Source organism: Thalassophryne amazonica, chromosome 5, assembly GCF_902500255.1.
Source record: "Thalassophryne amazonica chromosome 5, fThaAma1.1, whole genome shotgun sequence".
NCBI lineage: Eukaryota > Metazoa > Chordata > Actinopteri > Batrachoidiformes > Batrachoididae > Thalassophryne > Thalassophryne amazonica.
Genome location: NC_047107.1, coordinates 90,007,708 through 90,029,810, shown reverse-complemented (window position 1 = coordinate 90,029,810; position 22,103 = coordinate 90,007,708). Strand labels below are relative to the sequence as shown.

The window sequence follows — 22,103 nt, the reverse complement described above, 5'->3', positions numbered from 1 at the left end:
ATAAAAATATATTTTATCATTTTTTCCCCTCCACATCTGGGAGGGTGGTGCCTGAGCGCCCCCTATGGGCCAGCCGCCACTGGTTGATAATGTGTTAAGCCAAAGATTTCACACATATACCGAGCAGGACTCAGTGAATTAACTTTGCAGTTTGGACTCAAAGGCCAATTTGTTCACAGGGAGTGATATTAATCACAAAAATAGTTTCAAATCACTTGCTTTAAAGTCTTAATAAATTTGGCTGCTCTCAAAGCTGGAACTCAGTGTTTATTCTGATCCAGTACAGCACAAGATATAGAAGCATGTCAAAATGTGGAAAGTACTACAAAAACACACTGAACGCAGCACAGACCTGCAGACTCACAGCCTGAGCTAAAGAACAACAGACATAAAGTCCTCATCAGCCAAACCACTCTCACATGCACAAAATGGTATTTATTTCCAAAGAGAAGAAAAACTAAATCCTACCTGGGAAAACTTTGGAAGAGTAGAAAATCTTTACTCTGGGGTTTATACTGACGTTTATTAAGAATGGTGTAAAGTGCTGCTGTTATAATGGACAATGAAGATCCATCAACAGGAAAATACAAATAAAATATGTACACTGATGATGTATTTTGTCACTGTAGCAATGTCTTTCAAAGAGAAAAAGTCAGTTTGTCAGAAAAGCTTCAAATCCTTGGAGGGGAGGTGTTGGAAGTGCAATTCACAGCTTGAAACCAGAATGCAGAGCCACCACTCCACCGGTCAGGTTGTAGAACCGCACGCAGCAGAAACCTGCATCCTCAATCATGTCTCGAAAGACTTCCTGCAGAACAAAATCAGTGCAGTACTGAGTCAGAATGCTCATCAAATGTGTTTATTATTTGCAAAATATATACACATACTGGACAAACCCTCTGTGACATCAAAATAGGTTTTATGAAGAGCAGTTTTGAATCTCAAATGACATGGCTGTGGATGTAGCCATATTGCTAATGCTGGACTCCACCAAAGTCTGAAGGAAGCCTAAACATGACCCCATCAGAGTGACTGAACAAGCTAAAGATCAGGGTCCCGATCCATAAAACAGGATTACCAAATAAGCTTGGCTTATTTCATAATCCTGTTTTATGGAACGGGCTCCAGCTGTTTTCTTCATTTTGTTGAATTTTGCATATTTTGGTTTTCATTGATAGGTGGTGTGGGTGTGGGCATTAAAAAATTATGACCAGAACTGGCTTATGGTTGTAACATACAGTAGTGTTCAGAATAATAGTAGTGCTATGTGACCAAAAAGATTAATCCAGGTTTTGAGTATATTTCTTATTGTTACATGGGAAACAAGGTACCAGTAGATTCAGTAGATTCTCACAAATCCAACAAGACCAAGCATTCATGATATGCACACTCTTAAGGCTATGAAATTGGGCTATTAGTAAAAAAAAAAAAAAAAAGTAGAAAAGGGGGTGTTCACAATAATAGTAGTGTGGCATTCCGTCAGTGAGTTGTCAATTTTGTGGAACAAACAGGTGTGAATCAGGTGTCCCCTATTTAAGGATGAAGCCCGCACCTGTTGAACATGCTTTTCTCTTTGAAAGCCTGAGGAAAATGGGATGTTCAAGACACTGTTCAGAAGAACAGCGTAGTTTGATTAAAAAGTTGATTGGAGAGGGGAAAACTTATACGCAGGTGCAAAAAATTATAGGCTGTTCATCTACAATGATCTCCATTGCTTTAAAATGGACAAAAAACCAGAGATGTGTGGAAGAAAACAGAAAACAACCATCAAAATGGATAGAAGAATAACCAGAATGGCAAAGGCTCACCCACTGATCAGCTCCAGGATGATCAAAGACAGTCTGAAGTTACCTGTAAGTGCTGTGACAGTTAGAAGACGCCTGTGTGAAGCTAATTTATTTGCAAGAATCCCTTGCAAAGTCCCTCTGTTAAATAAAAGATGTGCAGAAAGCCCAATTTCATAGCCTTAAGAGTGTGCATATCATGAACGCTTGGTCTTGTTGGATTTGTGAGAATCTACTGAATCTACTGGTACCTTGTTTCCCATGTAACAATAAGAAATATACTCAAAACCTGGATTAATCTTTTTAGTCACATAGCACTACTATTATTCTGAACACTATTGTACAAATTAAATAGCACAAAAACAATGAAAAAATTACTCAACAGAAATACTGGAGCACAGATTTCTTAGGTAGTCTGTTAGTACAATCACACAAGCATGGGCGCAATTTGGTGGGGGATGGGGGAGACATGCCCCCCACCTTTTCAACCAGGGGGGGACAGAATATGGTATGCCCCCCCCCAACCTTCTGACATATATGTGTGTACTTGAAACATGCTATTGGTGATCATACCCCTCTGGTAATCCATGATGAAGAAATTAATCAGGTCAGCTTTTACAGGTATCTAGGCATTTACTTAGATACCAGTTCAGCTGGGAAACGCATGTCAACAACTTATGCTCTCGTTTACAGCAGAGGTTATATTTTCTGCGCAGACTCAGGGCGTTTGGGGTTGATCAGAAAATCTTGTTTTTGTTTTATCAGGCTGTTTTGGAAAGCATTATCCGGTATGGGATGTCATCTTGGTACAGTAATCTCTCTGTCCAGTTAAAATCTAGGCTTGCTCGTCTGGTGAAGACTGCTATGAAAGTTGTAGGGAGGACGGGAAACTCTTCCCTGCAGTCCATGTATGAACAGTCTGTTCTCAAACAAGCACAGCGAGCTTTGTCAGATCCTTCCCACATCCTCTATCCTGAGTATGAACTCCTACCGTCTGGTAGGCGATACAGAGCCCTTCAGTGCAAATTGAATCGCTTTAAAAACTCATTTGTGCCCACATCAATTAGAGTCTTAAATAAGGTTCCTGGGATAGGTAGTAGGATTGTGCGTTAATGACATGGTGGCATTGTAATTTTAGTGTTATTTATTCACTGTTAGTATTTTCCTTAACCATATGTGGGAGATGGCTGTGCAATAGGGGTATGTGTTTTTAGGGATGTGTGCAATATGCATGAATTATTTATGGGAGACCGCTGTGTAATAGGGTATGTGCAATTTGGATATGTGTATTAGGGATGTGCAGTATGTATGACTGATGTGTGTATTAAGTTCTGTAATATTTATGAGTCATGTAATTATGTCATGGCAGTTTTACTTTTTCTTGTGCAGCTCTTGGAGTCCAAGACAATTTCCCAGAAGGGACAATGAAGTGTATCGTATCGTATCGTATGCCAGTCTTAAGTGCAAACCATGTCAGTCTTATGTGCAAAACCATGTCAGAATAGTATCTTTGTTTCTGCAAGTTTGTATTTTTAGCAGCATTGACTTGTTTACAACACCTGTTTCTTGTTTGTCACATTGGGAATTTTCTGGGACTGCATTTGCCCAGATTTGAAACCAAAAATAGTTGCCTCTAGGGACTAGTGTCTACACCTAAGTATCAATGGATCATATGCTAATTTACTAAATTCTCAAAGTTGGCAAAGGAAATCAGAAAAGCTGTCTGGGACCTCAGAAAGCCCATCTGCAATTATTGCTTGATCTCCAAAATCAGTCTATGCAAGAGAAATTATGTTCAGTATGAGTGTTCTCATTGGTGCCACTTCGAAAATTAAATTCATGATAAGTAATTTATCCTAAACTTATGATCTGTTGTTTTTTCAAACTTATGCAAAAACAAATCTTGAGAAAAAAAAAAATACAGTATGCGATAGTTAATTATTAGGAGCCTGTTCTTTCATATTTATGAATACATTTTACCACATTGCAGTTGTTTTTTTTTTAATGAAAACTCAACCTGTCATTCTTTTTGAGTTCTACACATGTGGTGATACCTTATTTACACCAGGTTAATAAAATCAATGCTGGCTATTCTCAGAATAACGTACTTATATCCACAGTTTCAAATTGCATAAGTCACATGGTGTCCACTTTATGGTCTTCTCAAAACATTAAAATTACTGTTCTGGATGCTCAGAATGCATCTGAGCTTATCTAGAAACCCTGGCCTATGGGCTTTGGCCCTGCGGGCCTCGCACTTTGTCCCCCCAATTTCTAGTTCTAAATTGTACCCTTGCACACAAGCCATATTAGATATTTGTAATAAAATGCTCAGAAAGAACAGCTAGCAGCCACTGCTAGCCACAATTAGGACTCAGTGGCAAACACTGCCAGTCACTCAAAGTGACCACACCCCTAATTATTTATAAATTTATGGCTTAAAATATTGGAGACTGATTACTTATAAAATTAACCCCCATACAGTTATCATGAAGAGGGAAATAGTTTCCCTCTTCCTGATAACCTGATGACCGATTTTTGTACCAGGCTCTAAACATGTTTATTTCTTCTCTAATGTTGGACATTTCAATCCGGGTTTTATGACTGCTTTTGGATCCAGTCTCAGGTGGCCGTTTAAGGAACTGTAGGATTTTCCATTCCCACGTATGTCACTTCATTTTACAAATGATCCTCCCTAAATACAAAATGATCAAAATTAAATGTGAAATACGACACATTAAAAACTACAATACAGAATAAAAATTAATCCAGGATACAACACTACAACACAGCTATTCATTAGGACCACAATTTAACATCTAAAAAGCATTAACGATGGGTGATGTGGTGGACAGCTTCTTCAATTACACTGCAAAATAATATCTCATGATCTGTCAGATTATGCTTTGACAGAAAAATAGATGGAACCTAAAACAGCTGTAAGTGGAAGAGAGAGAGGAAAAAAATAAACATTCTCACCTGGTCGGGGAACTTGCGAATACTCTCTACAAGATACTGGTAGGACTTCCAATCACCAGCGATCACCTCTCCCATAACTGGGATCAACTGGAAACTATAAGCGTCATAAAGTCTGAGGAATGAAGTGTGATACGTGTTACCAGCAGGGTCCTGGGAGAGTTTATTGTGACACAATTCCTGAGTCAAACATAGTGATGCCACCTCCAAAATCCAAAGTGCACGCTTTCCTACATAATGTAAAACAACTGTCCATTCCAGGTGTGTCTGACGTCATTAAAGGCCACGTCGCAAGTTATGTAACATGCTGCTCAGCAACACAACATCAAAGTATTTGTGATTGTGAGTCTATTCGTGCACATGTGGTCATGATTAGTGGTCACTGATGTACTTTACTGCTAATTAAACCTCTCGCTCAGCGAGTCAGCAGCGACAGTTGTATGTAAAAGTTTGGGTACCCCTGATAATTTTCATGATTTTCCTTTATAAATCATTGGTTGTTTGGATCAGAAATGTCAGTTAAATATGTCATATAGCAGATGAACACACTGATATTTGAGAAGTGAAATGAAGTTTCGAGTATTTAGAGAAAGTGTGCAATAAATGTTTAAACAAAATTAGGCAGGTGCATAAAATCTGGGCACCCTTGTCATTTTATTGATTTGAATACATTTAGCACTAATTATTGCAACACAAAATTGGTTTGGTAAGCTCATTGACCCTTGACCTCCTTACACAGGTGAATCCAATCATGAGAAAGGGGACATTTGCAAATGTTTCCCCTCTTTGCATCTCTTCTAATGAGTGGCAACATGGAAGCCTCTAAACAACTCTCAAATGATCTGAAAACAAAGATTGTTCAACATCATAGTTTAGGGGAAGGATACAAAAAGCTATCTGAGATTTCAGCTGTCAGTTTCCACTGTGAGGAACACAGTGAAGAAATGGAAGACCACAGGCACAGTACTAGTTAAGGCCCGAAGTGGCAGGCCAAGAAAAATCTCAGATAAGCTGAAGCGAAGGATGGTGAGAAGAGTCATAGTCAACCCACATACCAGCTCCAAAGACCTACAACATGACCTTGCTGCAGATAATGTCTCTGTGCATCGTTCAACTATACAGAGAACTTTGCACAAGGGGATTCTGTAATGCAGAGGAAGCCTTTTCTGCATACACGCCACAAACACAGTCACTTGAGGTATGCTAAAGCACATTTGGACAAGCCAGCTTCATTTTGGAATAAGGTGCTGTGGACTGATGAAACTAAAACTGAGTTATTTGGACATAACACGGGGTGGTATGCATGGCTGAAAAAGAACACAGCATTCCAAGAAAAACACTTGCTACCTACAGTAAAATTTGGAGGTGGTTCCATGATGCTGTGTGGCTGTGTGGCCAGTGCAGTCCTGGGAATCTTATTAAAGTTGAGGATCACAGGGATTCCAGTCAATATCAGCAGATTCTTGAGAACAATGTTCATGAATCAGTGACAAAGCTGAAGTTGCACCGGGGCTGGATCTTTCACCAAGACAATGACCCTAAACACTGCTCAAAATCTACTAAGGCATTCATGCAGAGGAACAAGTACAACATTCTGGAATGGCCATCTCAGTCCCCAGACCTGAATATTATTGAAAATCTGTGGTGTGATTTTAAGCGGGCTGTCCATGCTCAGAAACCAACAAACCTGAGATGTTTTGTAAAGAAGAATGGTCCAAAATACCTTCACCCAGAATCCAGACTCTCACTGGAAGCTATAGGAAGCGTTTAGAGACTTATTTCTGCAAAAGGAGGATCTACTAAATATTGATGTATTTTTTTCTGTTGGGGTGCCCAAATTTATGCACCTGACTAATTTTGTTTAAAGAATTATTGCACACTTTCTGTAAATCCTAGAAACTTCATTTCACTTTTCAAATATCAGTGTGTTTGTTCGCTATATGATATATTTAACTGAAATTGCTGATCCAAACAACCAATGATTTATAAACAAAAATCATGGAAATCATCAGGGGTGCCCAAACCTTTACATACAACTGTATATTTTCAGAAAACGTTTCAATTGGCATTTCTCGGTGGGTGACGTCAGCCCGAGCAAACACAGTTAAGCGGCACAATGGTGAACAGATGGGGTGAAATGAACACTGCAACATCAGATCATAAAACTACTGCATTCATTCAGATCTGTGGGCCTGTGAGCAGATGCTTGGAAAAAGTTGCGAAAAACACTTGCTTCAGGACTTCTTACCAGCTCAGGGATGAGCACAACTTTCGTGTACACCACCTGGTTCAGTGCTCAACTCTTAATTTTTGAGAGAATCTGTCCAACTTCCAATCTAGATGTGTTCCGAGTCTGTGGAGCAGGATGCTGTTTTAATCCCATTATAAGTGCCACTATGAACGTGCACGTAAAACTCCATGATGCTCTTTTAATAGGCTGTTTGGACGTGTGGCTGAAACTCTGCCAAAATGCTGTTTTTACAGGCTGCCTGAATATCCATGTTTTTCTTACATTGCAAAAAGATGGGAATATGTTATTTTTAGGAGCTTCAGGAATTCCTACCAGCTGCCTCTCGTTTCATTCAGTACGCTCTGTACTGAGACAACACACTTTACCCCCAACACTTTTAATTTTTGAGAGAGTCTGTCAGATTTTGGATCCTGATCTGTGCCAAAATTGCTCTCTGTACCAGAGGACAATGCCATTTTAATCCCTATAACTGACACCATCAACGCGCACGTGAACTTCTCCATGATGCTCTTTTAACTGGCTGTGTGTTTATGTGTCTGAGACTCTGCCACAATGCTGTTTTTTACAGGCTGCCTGAAAATGCAGCCGTATTTCTTACATTGGAAAAAGTCAGGAATACTTTATTTTCAGGAGATATGGACTTTCTACCGGCTCACGGATGTACATGAGCCACCAGGATCTGTGTTCTGTACAGAGTACTGTACCCAATTCTTTTAATTATTTTACCCTGAGTGCATCAAAATTAATAGTATCACTTTAAAAATGAGTTATGACATGACGTCACACTTATGTGAGCAGCACTTTGTCTACATTCCATTCAAGAGCACACTGGGGTGTTTGCTCAGTGACATAAACACTATCAGAAACACTCAGAAAAATGAGTACTAAAGATTGCTTTGTTTATGGCAGTCTCCGTAACTCTTTGTTTTGATTGGTGTACACTTACAGACTGTTCACAGAAGTGCACAAATTAATACAGGTGCTCTGAGTTACTATGAATTCTGTTTGACATGTACTTTATGCAGACAATTACAGCAAAATCCAGCTTTATAATGCTTTCTGACTGTGTTATTTGATGTGTTTGTATACACAGAGTAAAATGTACCAACAGCAAGTACTTTTAAGGTCTAAGGGGGCAGCATCCTTGCAAAGAAGGAGAAGTAAAAAGTTTTCTTCTCACATGCCCAGTTGTCCAATGACAATGTGGTTGGGGTGTTCAGTATTATTAGTAAAATTTGCATTTTAACAAATATTGCTGTCATACAAGTGTGTAATAATCAATCAATCAATTTTTTTTTATATAGCGCCAAATCACAACAAACAGTTGCCCCAAGGCGCTTTATATTGTAAGGCAAGGCCATACAATAATTATGTAAAACCCCAACGGTCAAAACGACCCCCTGTGAGCAAGCACTTGGCTACAGTGGGAAGGAAAAACTCCCTTTTAACAGGAAGAAACCTCCAGCAGAACCAGGCTCAGGGAGGGGCAGTCTTCTGCTGGGACTGGTTGGGGCTGAGGGAGAGAACCAGGAAAAAGACATGCTGTGGAGGGGAGCACAGATCGATCACTAATGATTAAATGCAGAGTGGTGCATACAGAGCGAAAAGAGAAAGAAACAGTGCATCATGGGAACCCCCCAGCAGTCTACGTCTATAGCAGCATAACTAAGGGATGGTTCAGGGTCACCTGATCCAGCCCTAACTATAAGCTTTAGCAAAAAGGAAAGTTTTTAAGCCTAATCTTAAAGTAGAGAGGGTGTCTGTCTCCCTGATCTGAATTGGGAGCTGGTTCCACAGGAGAGGAGCCTGAAAGCTGAAGGCTCTGCCTCCCATTCTACTCTTACAAACCCTAGGAACTACAAGTAAGCCTGCAGTCTGAGAGCGAAGCGCTCTATTGGGGTGATATGGTACTACGAGGTCCCTAAGATAAGATGGGACCTGATTATTCAAACCTTATAAGTAAGAAGAAGAATTTTAAATTCTATTCTAGAATTAACAGGAAGCCAGTGAAGAGAGGCCAATATGGGTGAGATATGCTCTCTCCTTCTAGTCCCCGTCAGTACTCTAGCTGCAGCATTTGAATTAACTGAAGGCTTTTTAGGGAACTTTTAGGACAACCTGATAATAATGAATACAATAGTCCAGCCTAGAGGAAATAAATGCATGAATTAGTTTTTCAGCATCACTCTGAGACAAGACCTTTCTGATTTTAGAGATATTGCGTAAATGCAAAAAGCAGTCCTACATATTTGTTTAATATGCGCTTTGAATGACATATCCTGATCAAAATGACTCCAAGATTTCTCACAGTATTACTAGAGGTCAGGATAATGCCATCCAGAGTAAGGATCTGTTAGACACCATGTTTCTAAGATTTGTGGGGCCAAGTACAATAACTTCAGTTTTATCTGAGTTTAAAAGCAGGGAAATTAGAGGTCATCCATGTCTTTATGTCTGTAAGACAATCCTGCAGTTTAGCTAATTGGTGTGTGTCCTCTGGCTTAATGGATAGATAAAGCTGGGTATCATCTGCGTAACAATGAAAATTTAAGCAATACCGTCTAATATACTGCCTAAGGGAAGCATGTATAAAGTGAATAAAATTGGTCCTAGCACAGAACCTTGTGGAACTCCATAATTAACTTTAGTCTGTGAAGAAGATTCCCCATTTACCTGAACAAATTGTAATCTATTAGACAAATATGATTCAAACCACCGCAGCGCAGTGCCTTTAATACCTATGGCATGCTCTAATCCTCTGTAATAAAATTTTATGGTCAACAGTATCAAAGCAGCACTGAGGTCTACAGAACAAGCACAGAGATGAGTCCACTGTCCGAGGCCATAAGAAGATCAATTTGTAACCTTCACTAATGCTGTTTCTGTACTATGATGAATTCTAAAACCTGACTGAAACTCTTCAAATAGACCATTCCTCTGCAGATGATCAGTTAGCTGTTTTACAACTACCCTTTCAAGAATTTTTGAGAGAAAAGGAAGGTTGGAGATTGGCCTATATTAGCTAAGATAGCTGGGTCAAGTGATGGCTTTTTAAGTATGGTTTAATTACTGCCACCTTAAAAGCCTGTGGTACATAGCCAACTAACAAAGATAGATTGATCATATTTAAGATCGAAGCATTAAATAATGGTAGGGCTTCCTTGAGCAGCCTGGTAGGAATGGGGTCTAACACACATGTTGATGGTTTGGATGAAGTAACTAATGAAAATAAACTCAGACAGAACAATCGGAGAGAAAGAGTCTAACCAAATACCGGCATCACTGAAAGCAGCCAAAGATAACGATACGTCTTTGGGATGGTTATGAGTAATTTTTTCTCTAATAGTTAAAATTTTGTTAGCAAAGAAAGTCATGAAGTCATTATTAGTTAAAGTTAATGGAAGACTCAGCTCAATAGAGCTCTCGACTCTTTGTGAGCCTGGCTACAGTGCTGAAAAGAAACCTGGGGTTGTTCTTATTTTCTTCAATTAGTGATGAGTAGAAAGATGTCATAGCTTTACGAGGACTTTTTTATAGAGCAACAGACTCTTTTCCAGGCTAAGTGAAGATCTTCTAAATTAGTGAGACGCCATTTTCCTCTCCAACTTACGGGTTATCTGCTTTAAGCTACGAGTTGTGAGTTATACCATGGAGTCAGACACTTCTGATTTAAAGCTCTCTTTTTCAGAGGAGCTACAGCATCCAAAGTTGTCTTCAATGAGGATGTAAAACTATTGACGAGATACTCTATCTCCCTTACAGAGTTTAGGTAGCTACTCTGCACTGTGTTGGTATATGGCATTAGAGAACTAAAGAAGGAATCATATCCTTAAACCTAGTTACAGCGCTTTCTGAAAGACTTCTAGTGTAATGAAACTTATTCCCCACTGCTGGGTAGTCCATCAGAGTAAATGTAAATGTTATTAAGAAATGATCAGACAGAAGGGAGTTTTCAGGAATACTGTTAAGTCTTCTATTTCCATACCATAAGTCAGAACAAGATCTAAGATATGATTAAAGTGGTGGGTGGACTCATTTACTTTTTGAGCAAAGCCAATAGAGTCTAATAATAGATTAAATGCAGTGTTGAGGCTGTCATTCTCAGCATCTGTGTGGAATGTTAAAATCGCCCACTATAATTATCTTATCTGCTAAGCACTAAGTCAGACAAAAGGTCTGAAAATTCACAGAGAAACTCACAGTAACGACCAGGGTGACGATAGATAATAACAAATAAAACTGGTTTTTGGGACTTCCAATTTGGATGGACAAGACTAAGAGTCAAGCTTTCAAATGAATTAAAGCTCTGTCTGGGTTTTTGATTAATTAATAAGCTGGAATGGAAGATTGCTGCTAATCCTCCGCCCCGGGCCCGTGCTACGAGCATTCTGACAGTTAGTGTGACTCGGGGTGTTGACTCATTTAAACTAACATATTCATCTTGCTGTAACCAGGTTTCTGTAAGGCAGAATAAATCAATATGTTGATCAATTATTATATCATTACTAACAGGGACTTAGAAGAGAGAGACCTAATGTTTAACAGACCACATTTACTGTTTTAGTCTGTGGGCAGTTGAAGGTGCTATATTATTTTTTCTTTTTGAATTTTTATGCTTAAATAGATTTTTGCTGGTTATGGTAGTCTGGGAGCAGGCACCGTCTCTACGGGGATGGGGTAATGAGGGGATGGCAGGGTGAGAGAAGCTGCAGAGAGGTGTGTAAGACTACAACTCTGCTTCCTGGTCCCAACCCTGGATAGTCACGGTTTGGAGGATTTAAGAAAATTGGCCAGATTTCTAGAAATGAGAGCTGCTCCATCCAAAGTGGGATGGATGCCGTCTCTCCTAACAAGACCAGGTTTTCCCCAGAAGCTTTGCCAATTATCTATGAAGCCCACCTCATTTTTTGGACACCACTCAGACAGCCAGCAATTCAGGAGAACATGCGGCCTAAACATGTCACTCCCGGTCCGATTGGGGAGGGGCCCAGAGAAAACTACAGAGTCCGACATTGTTTTTGCAAAGTTACACACCGATTTAATGTTAATTTTAGTGACCTCCGATTGGCGTAACCGGGTGTCATTACTGCCGACGTGAATTACAATCTTACCAAATTTACACTTAGCCTTAGCCAGCAGTTTCAAATTTCCTTCAATGCGCCTGCTCTGGCCCCCGGAAGACAATTGACTATGGTTGCTGGTGTCGCTAACTTCACATTTCTCAAAACAGAGTCGCCAATAACCAGAGTTTGATCCTCGGCGGGTGTGTCGCCGAGTGGGGAAAAACGGTTAGAAATGTGAATGGGTTGGCGGTGTACACGGGGCTTCTGTTTAGAACTACGCTTCCTCCTCACAGTCACCCAGTCGGCCTGCTTTCCCGGCTGCTCGGGATCTGCCAGGGGGGAAACTAACGGCGGCTACGCTACCTTGGTCCGCACCGACTACAGGGGCCTGGCTAGCTGTAGAATTTTCCACGGTGCGGAGCCGAGTCTCCATATTCGCCCAGCCTGGCCTCCAAAGCTACGAATAAGCTACACTTATTACAAGTACCATTACTGCTAAAGGAGGCCGAGGAATAACTAAACATTTCACACCCAGAGCAGAAAAGTGCGGGAGAGACAGGAGAAGCCGCCATGCTAAATCGGCTAAGAGCTAGTAGCTACGCTAAGCTAGCGGATTCCTAAAAACACGCAAAGTGAATAATGTGTAAATAATTTAGAGGTGATTCAGCAGAAGGAGTGCTTTAGTTAAGGCACGTAAAGATTACACTGGGAAACAAATCGTAATCTAGATAACTAGATCAATCTAACTGCGCAGATTAAACAGCTAACAGATACAGAAAAACACCGCTGTGCTCCGGAACAGGAAGTGATACAATACTGCAGTGAGAGCCAACCACCAGAAACCACCAGTTTGTAACCACCAAGTGTGTAATAAGAGTATTTAGGACATGACATATGTGTTATGTGAGACAAATGTTTTATTCATTTTGGGACGTGTAAAGTCATTTACAAAAAAGCAGCATTTATCACAAAGACTTCAATCTCACGTGGCATCAAAAGTCCCCATAAACAAAGAAAACATGTTCCTCGTGTGACTTGAAGACACCGTCTCACCTTGACAGTACAGGATTTGTCACTTTGCTAAACTCCAAACACATGAACCTGCCTCCAGGCTTCAGAACCCGCCAAGCTTCCTGCAGTGCCTGAATGGAACACAAAGACAATGTGGCCAAAAGAAGTAAGTCCTCACATGCACATTGTAATATGAATGAAACCGCCACATCACGACATAAGAGTCACATCAAGATAAAAGATATTTCAGCAATCACAGAAATGCAAAACTAGATCGGCAATGAGAGTGCAAACTTAACCCCCCAAATTATTTCAGAATATTTGATGTACATGTTTTCATGGAGCTCAAGCCAAAAATGTAAAGCCATCTGCTCCTGGATAGGGCTGCATGATTAATCGCAACATTCTGTGATGACAGAATCATGAAAGGCTGCCATTTATGTAAATAAATCAATCTTGCTCCCCGCTGTGGTCTGGAGATTCTTCTGTTTTTTAGCAGTATGGGTTTGCATGTGGATTTGCTGTGAGTTTTATGCCAGGTGTTTTTCCACCCACAACTCCAGATGAAGGAGAAGGTGGCCTCAAACCAGGGGGCTTCTCCTTTAGAGTCAAGCGTACTACTTGCTTATGCCACCAGGTCACATTAACATACAAGCTTGTTGTCCAAAATGATGTGGAGAGCACATACAGTAACACTAACCCAAAGATACGACAAAATAAGAAATACTAGAAACAAATGCTCAGAACATCGTCTCACTGAATGATGAAAACTGATGCACCGCACGACCTGATAATTTTAACTATATTAAAGCAAAATTTAAACATCAAAAACTGTTAAATTTAAAGGGATGCTTCATATTTGTGACAAATCCTAGAGTGTGCTGTTTGCAACGTTTGAATCTTATAAACTCACATTATGTTATGTAACTGAAATGACTCATGGAATATTTTATTCAAATGTTAAAACTCAAGATACAAATTTGAAAATAGTTCAAATTAAACTCTTCTTCAAATAAGAATTACTAAAGGGATCATGATATAAAAATCAGTTTTTATCTGCCTTTTACAGTTTCATATGTTCAACATTTCATTTTAAACCTCCCCAAAGTCCCACAATTGTATGACTGCATTCACAGTAAATGCCCTGCTAAACATTTTTTCCTGAAACAGCTGGTTTTCAACTTCTGTGACATATGTAACAGTCACCCCAAAATGCTTTAAATTTACCCCAGATTATTAAAAGACCACCCCAGTAAATGTCTCAGGATTACTACTTCTATTAAAAAAAATGCTCGACTCATCCAGTCATGCCGCCCCACCCTACACTTTTTAATAAGTTTATTTACTGTCCACTTCCTGATACAACCTGTGACCGGAAGGCCAATGTGTCCGGGACGGCGGTGGGATTTGAACACCAGATTGCTCGAACTGAAGACCAAAACTCTACCAGGTCAGCCAAAAGGGAATTCCCCGCTAGCCAAGCTAGCAGGAACATCTTTTCAATCTGGACTTCACCTTGCTAAAAACCTTTTATTTTTTATTTTGTGCACACTCAGTTATACAGCTTCATGATGAAGTACAGAGGAGGATTTCCTTAAAAAGAAGACCTGAAAGTTCAGCTACAATTTGCTAGAAGGTACATCTTAGATGCAAGCCTAGATCTGATCTATTTGTTGAAAGAAAATCCTTCTCCACTGCACTCCACTATGAAGCTATAACTGGAAATGCAAAATGCAAAACTTAGGGACCCTTCACACATAACACGAAAGACCGGAAGAAAATCCACAAACCAAACATAAAATGGGTAACCACAAAACATTCCACCTGCTGTCGTGAGGGACGCACGGTTGCACAGGCATGCACGACACATCAGCGACGGTTTCGAGCACGCGCACGAGCATACATGAACACAGCACGAGCAGCTGGAAAATGTTGCACCAGATTGCGCCGCTGATGTGGAGAAGAAGAAAAAAATAAAAACCAGCTGGAACATGTTGCACCACATCGCGAGCTGCTGTGGAGAAACAGAAAATAAAAAAATACTTGTACATGACACCCACAGGATTCGTACCTGCAACTTTCAAAAGCTGTGAGTACCAGGCAGAAACCATACCATTGCGGTACCATTGCTGTCTATAAGAAGAGCGCAAAATGCCTAAACTCAACAAGGAGATAAACATATTTTAAAAAAAGAGAGAAATTAGACGAAGATAAAGAGGAAGTTTTTCATTTTCGCAGTAATAACTGAAAAAATGGCATTTGTTATGAGGTATTGTTGGTGATACGTGACTGAAAGTGCCATATTTGTCACACTGTTGGCTTGCAGTCCTGCGGCGCGTTGGCTGCGGTCTCTGTGTTTTTAATGTTACACATCGTGTGCACTGAACCATCATTTCCAGCTGTCAGCGAGTCTCGGGCCAGTGATCATCTGAAAGGTGGCTTGCTGTGCTGTGTGCGCTCAGATGTGGCTGGCCACTCCCCATCTGTACATAAACATCACCAGCTCAAATGTGGCCGCATGCTCACTATTTTCGTGCAGACAGGGCGAAGGTCCACCCATTTTCTATGTGTCAAGCAAGCAGTGTTAGATGTTCATGTGTGTCACCTGGAATTTGGCCAATACCTGCCGCGAGAGGGATCAAATGGCCCCTCACAGCGCACACTTTGTCTTGCAGCCACTGGTGTGTGCAAACAGTTGTAGCGACAGGTGTACAAGGCGTTAAAGGCAGCTCCGATTTTTCACGACTGGCATGCAATTCCTCATCGTGCGCTAGTTGGCTTCAATCATGTTATGTGTGAAGGGGCCCTAACACTGTGCACAATTTCTCCAATCACAGCCACTTTAAGCCTATAACTTCTGGGTTGTCTGGGTGTCTCAGTGGCTTTCCTCTCTTCTCCTTCTTGCACAGTCACTCAGATTTTGTGAACTGTGTACTCCACACAGATTTACCATAGAGTGCCATACTGTTTGTATTTTGTCATTATAAGTCTAAGACATATTCAGTGACTTGGGTCAGGGTTAGTTCATGTATCCATGACTTGAACTGGAAGTGAAACTGATGATTTACGTATATTGTGCAACCCATCATCTTGGCTTTTACATTTTTATTTAATTTATAACAAAGTTGTAGAGATTTGCTTTGAGTTTGAGTTAAAGGAGGATAATTTAAAAAATTTTATATTGAGAAGCCTGAATTACTTTTTTTTCAAGGCACTATAGGTTGGTAGGAGACCAATTTTTTCAAAGGAGGTGAATCCTTGACTCTGTTAGTGGTCATAAAGACCAGAACCAGATTGAATCAGGAAAATTTCTGTTCACAAAACCAGTTTTCTCTTCTTTGTTTATTGTCACCAGTGGTCACTGCTGTAGCAGTGTTCTGCTGAGTTACCTGATCGACACGGGTGACGTTGCGAATTCCAAATGCGATGGTGTAAACATCAAACTGATCATCATCAAATGGCAGCTCCTCCGCGTCCCCCACTACCCAGGACAGGCCTGATACACGAGGAAACAAACACAAACTCAGACACTCATATTTATCACAATGAAACAAAATAAGTGTCTCAGGCACTGTACTTGAACCTTAATAGTCATTCACACATTAGGACAGAAATGTAGCTGTAACTCATGTTTAAACTGCAATTCATTTTAAACTTTCATAATTCCTGCTCACTCATGTTATTTCTGTAGACGCTCGACAACAATGTGCTCACACATTCACATGACTACAACTGTATGGCTGTGAGATTTGGACACTAACCAGTGACATAAAGGGGACCTGGATGTCTTTGGTACCAGGACTCTCTAGAGTATACTTGGGTACAGCTGGATTGACTTTGTGTCAAACAAACAATTACGTAGGTAGACTCAAACCAGGAGTATTACTTGCATAGTGACAAAGTGTCAGCTGAGACATTTTGGCCATGTGGTGCGTTTCTCCACCATGCAGGTGCTTGAGTGTTGAGGACCCGAGTGGATGGAGAAGGACAAGCGGACACTCACATTTCAACTAGCTGTGGCAGATGGATAGGTTACTTTAAAGAGGCAGGGATGGGCCAGTTTTCTGCCTGGGTAGTTGCCATCCAGGACCCAAGGCAGTTCCATGCCAACAAATTGGGCTCACGGTTGCTCGCAGGCCAGACCTGCTCTTGGGGTTCAAAACCTTGGCCTTGAGATTACTAAACTGAGCAATTCCCAATTTTTCAAAAGAGTATGAGTTCCTTTAGGTTTGAAGTTGCAATTCTCATCCCAACCTCTAAACATCCTGGTGACCATCGGATGTTGTGTTTTAAGGAATCAATCACAGTTACAGTATATCATCTGCAAAAAGGAAAGTAGCATTTCTGAGACCCCCACAGCAGATATTCAACAACTTCATCAGAATCTATCATGAAAACCACAAACCAGAATAAATTAAGGTAGTGGTTCCCAACCTTTTTTCCCTGAAGCCCTGCAACTGTACCTAAGAAAGGTTGATCTCTCCTCCCGCTCCCCTTCCCCACAAGAATAAAAGTTGTCTTTTTAATTAGTTTTGTCAAGTAAGTGTGTTATAATTTGAGTTAATAAGTCAACTTATAATTCTGAATCTCAAAAAATCTCGGCACCCATGTGGACTTTGGCACTCAGACCCCAGATTGGGAGCCAGGGGTTTTGAGTACAAACCTGACAGAATGGAACACCCTCTGAGAATATGTCTGACATTTTGGAAAATGTCTGGTCACAAGTTTCAGTGCAGCCATACAGGGATATGATCCCTCATGACAACAAACCACAAACCCCCACACTCCCACAACTCCCAAAAAGAAACAACAGACAGTCACAGTCCTTCCCCCCTCTATTCCAATAAATAAATAAACAAATTAAAAAAAAGAATCTAATGCCAACTGAATGGGCAAACTCCCGTTTGCTCTCCAGGATGCTTGAAAAAAGAAGAAGAAAAAAAGCTGGTCCTCTTTTCTGAAAACTGGAACCTCCACCCCTGCAGTCCAGAGGCACTGATCCTCACGCTCACACTGCACTGCAGAAGCATGCTGTCCAAAACAGCTTAACAGTATCCAAAATCTTCAGCACTGTTTCCCATCACACTAACAAATTAATCAGAATATTCCTCAGTTACAAAACAAAGCAATAGCTGCACCAGATTTTTAAGTAAATTTTCTTCAAAGCACCTTTTTTAAAAGTTATGTGGCTTCATGTATAGAACGTTCTGCAAGAACTCTACTTAATTAAACACATTCTATTATGAGTACACTTTAATCGAGAAAGCTGGCTCAGAATCCTACCCTCTGTAATGCCCCTGCTTTCGGCTTTCTGCTTGCCCACTTTCAGCATCTCCTTGTTGATATCACAGACAACGGCTCTGGACTGTCTGGGCTCCTCCTCGTCCCCTACAGCATCACTGTTGTACACCTCTTTGTATGACACCGTTTGATTGAACTTCACTGCTCTTCGCTGCTGCAGCTCTTCCTGAGAATGAATGTAGTTCAAGAAACGGAAAGCAATGTCACCTGTAGCAGAGGAACATTGCAAAGAATCATAAAGAGGGACTGCATGAAAAAATATGTTCAAGAAAGTTAAAAAAAAAAAAGGGATACAAAGAGCTTTACCTGTTCCCCCTGCCATATCCAGGAGTCGTGCACCAGGCTGGGGGTGCATTGTGTGCAGCAGTTTGTCCTTCCACAGTCGATGAATGCCCAGACTCATCGCATCATTCATGATGTCATATTTATGGGCTACGCTCTCAAATACCTTATACACTGAAAAGCAAAAGAGCACACTGCTCGTCAACTCACCAAAGATAAAATAGTGTCCTTACTGGGGTCAGTCACGACTCTCACTTTCACACCTCCAGTCCTAAGTGGGATGGAAGCTGCACACAGGTGGACTACATTCTTTGTAGGAGATGCAAGCTAAAAGAAACTGAGACTGTAAGGTGGTGGCAGGAGACAGTGTAGCTAGACAACATAGGATGACTTTAGAGGTGAGGAAGAAGAACAGAGTCAGAGCTCAAATAAGGATCAGATGGTGGATGCTGAAGGAGGAAGTCTGTTGTGTGAAATTCAGTGAGCAGGTGAGAGAGGCACTGGAAGGAGGGAAAGCAGTTTTGGACAACTGGAAAAATACTGCAGACATGGTGAGGGAGACAGCTAGGAAGGAACTGGGTGTGACATGTGGACAGTGGAAGGAAGGCAAGGCGACTTGGTGGTGGAACGAAGATGTTCAGGAAAGTATAAGGAGGAAGAAGTTGGTAAAAAAATTGGGACAGTTGGAGAGATGAAGAAAGTAGACAGGAGTACAAGGAGATAATAAGGCAAAAAGAGAAGACAAGAAGTACAAAACAATGAACAGTAAGGAAGGAGAAAAAGAGAGAACTGGAAAGGATGTGCAGCGGGTTAGGGTGATAAACGATACAAATGGTAAAGTGCTGACAAGTGAGGAGAGTGTGTTGAGAAGGTGGAGGAAAACATTTGAGGAGCTGATGAATGAAGAAAATGAGAGAGAGAAAAGGCTGGATGATGTGGAGAGTAAATCAGAGAGTACAAGGGATAAGTAAGAATGAAGTGAAGGCAGCTATGAAGAGGATGAAGAGTCCAGTCAGTCCAGATGACATTTCAGTGGAAGCATGGAAATGTTTCTGACAGATGGCAGTGGAGTTTCTAACCAGATTGTTTAAAAAAAATCTTGAAAAGTGAGAGGACACCCGAGGAGTAGAGATGAAGTGTGCTGGTTCCAGAGGTATAAAGTTGATCAGCCACAACATGACGTTATGGGAAAGAGTAGTAGAAACTAAGCTTAGAAAACAGGTGAAGATCTGTGAGCAGCAATACGGTTTCATGGAGAGAAAGAGCACTACGATGCAATGTTGGCTCAACAGTACTCTCAGTACTGCTGGAGAAGTATAGAGAAGACCAGAAGGAGTTACAATGTGTGTTTGTGGATTTAGAGAAAACTTATGACAGGGTGCCAAGAGAAGAGTTGTGGTATTGTATGAGGAAGTCTGGAGTGGTAGAGAAGCTTGAATATTCAACTGAACTGGGTTGCTTGACGCAACTGAGAGCCTTCATAGAAAGTCTGGAGTGGCAGAGAATGTGAGGGTAGTGCAGGAAATGTACAAGGACAGTGTGACAGCGGTGAGCTGTGCAGTAGGAATGACAGATTCATTCAAGGTGGAGGTGGGATTACACTAAGAATCAGCTCTGAGTCCTTTCTTGTTTGCAATTGTGATGGACAGGTTGACTGATGATATCAGACGGGAGCCTCCATGGACTATAATTTTTGCAGATGACATTGTGTTTTGCAGTAAGAGTAGAGAGCAGGTTGAGTCTAGCCTAAAGAGGAGGAGATATGCTCTGGAGAGAAGGGGAATGAAAGTCAGTTAGAGCAAGACTAAGTACATGTGTGAGAATGAGAGGGAGCCCAGTGGAATAGTGCAGTTACACGGATTAGAAGTGGTGAAAGTAGATGTGTTTAAATACTTGGAGTCAACTGTCCAAAGTAATGGAGAGTGTGGTAAAGAGGTGAAGAAGAGAGTGCAGGCAGGGTGGAGTGGATGGAGAAAGGTGGCAGGAGTGATTTGTGACAGAAGAATATCTGCATGTCTGCAAGAGTGAAGTAGAAAGTTTACAAGACAGTAGTGAGACCAGCTATGTTGCTATGGAGCCACCAGGCAGGAGAAGAGGGAAGCCAGGAGGTTTATGGATGTGCTGAGGAAGGACATGCAGATAGTTTGTTTGACAGAAGAAGATACAGAGGACAGGGTAAGACGGAAGACGACTGATCTGCAATAGCGCCCCCTAACTGGAGCAGCCGAAAGAAGAAGTTTTAGTTAATGAAAGTGTCGCTTGAGCAAATAGTTTCCAGTACATGAGTCACGTCTGTGAAGCCGGCGGCCAAACAGTTTTAAATCAGCAGATTTGTGTTTGTGTGTTTTGATGTTGTGTTCGGATGCTGTCGGAACTTTACCTCTCTTCGCCTTCTCTGCTTCTGAGACAGTTTCGAAACCAAAATGTGTACTTTTTTCTCCAGCAACATCACTAAAGCGACGACAAACCGAAGCTCCGAGACAGCAAACAGAGCGACCTGAAACTTCAGCAACGTTAATCTTCGAATTTAAGTGAGAAAAAGAAATGAACCTCCAGAACATCAACCTGACGGACGCCGCCATGTTTTCCTATTGTTTGGCGTGACGCTCTGCGTCATCCACACGCGACACTATAAAAATAGAAATAATAAAATAAAATAGAATAAAAAAAAATAAAATAAAATAAAACAATTAGAATGAAAAGTATTGCTCAAGAATACCCCTTTATCACTTTTATTGATTGTTATTTTACTGTATTATTGTTTGGTTCGTGTATTTTCGTAATATATTTCGTAGAGTTTTTCTGTTATTGTATTTTATTTTTGTGTATGTCTTTTTTTTTTTCGAGGACCACAATGTAAATAAGCATCCGTACTGTAGGCTTTCTTGTGTTATCCTCGGCAGTATTTTTATGTATTCTTCTGTAATTTTATTGCCGAATCAAATCAATTCAAATAAAATAGAATAAAAACACAGCGAAGACAAAGGGGTTTTTTACTCTCATCATCAAGTGTGTGTGGGCTTATTTTTATCTCAAAGGGTCCTCTGCTGGAGCTGTTGCCCCCGCGACCCGAACCCGGAAAAGCGAGCGAGAGAGTGAGTGAGTGTGAGACAATACATTTTTGAGCAAATAAAACAAAGTTTTGCACGCACACAAATATGCATTGTGTGGGGAAAAAAAAAAATCAATTTGCGTAAACAAAAACACGTTTTAATCATTCAATTGAAAAAAAAAATCAGAGGCACTCAAAAGATTTTAAAGATTATGCCTTTAATTCATCATGAATATTGAATTCAACAGCAGTAAAATTAGTAACATTTTTACTGCTAAAATGGCAGCAAAATTAATAATTTAAAAACCCTAAAAATTCTAGAAATTCTAATCTAAAAATATATAAGTAATATAAAAATTCTAAGCTATTTTTTTTTCCAGCTG

At 40.6% G+C, this 22,103-nt stretch overlaps 1 protein-coding gene across 1 annotated transcript; it reads right to left on the bottom strand.

The window, feature by feature from the left end:
• Positions 1-336: 336 nt before the first annotated feature.
• On the bottom strand, positions 337-21,265 carry coq5 (coenzyme Q5, methyltransferase). The gene is made up of 8 exons (XM_034170856.1): positions 21,049-21,265; positions 18,693-18,842; positions 18,369-18,593; positions 16,475-16,581; positions 13,128-13,216; positions 4,764-4,875; positions 623-808; positions 337-440 (listed from the first exon to the last, which is right to left on the bottom strand). The coding sequence occupies exons 1-7, from the start codon at positions 21,248-21,250 to the stop codon at positions 707-709; spliced, it is 987 nt and encodes a 328-aa protein (XP_034026747.1). The 5' UTR covers positions 21,251-21,265; the 3' UTR covers positions 337-440; positions 623-706.
• Between the last annotated feature and the right edge of the window lie 838 nt (positions 21,266-22,103).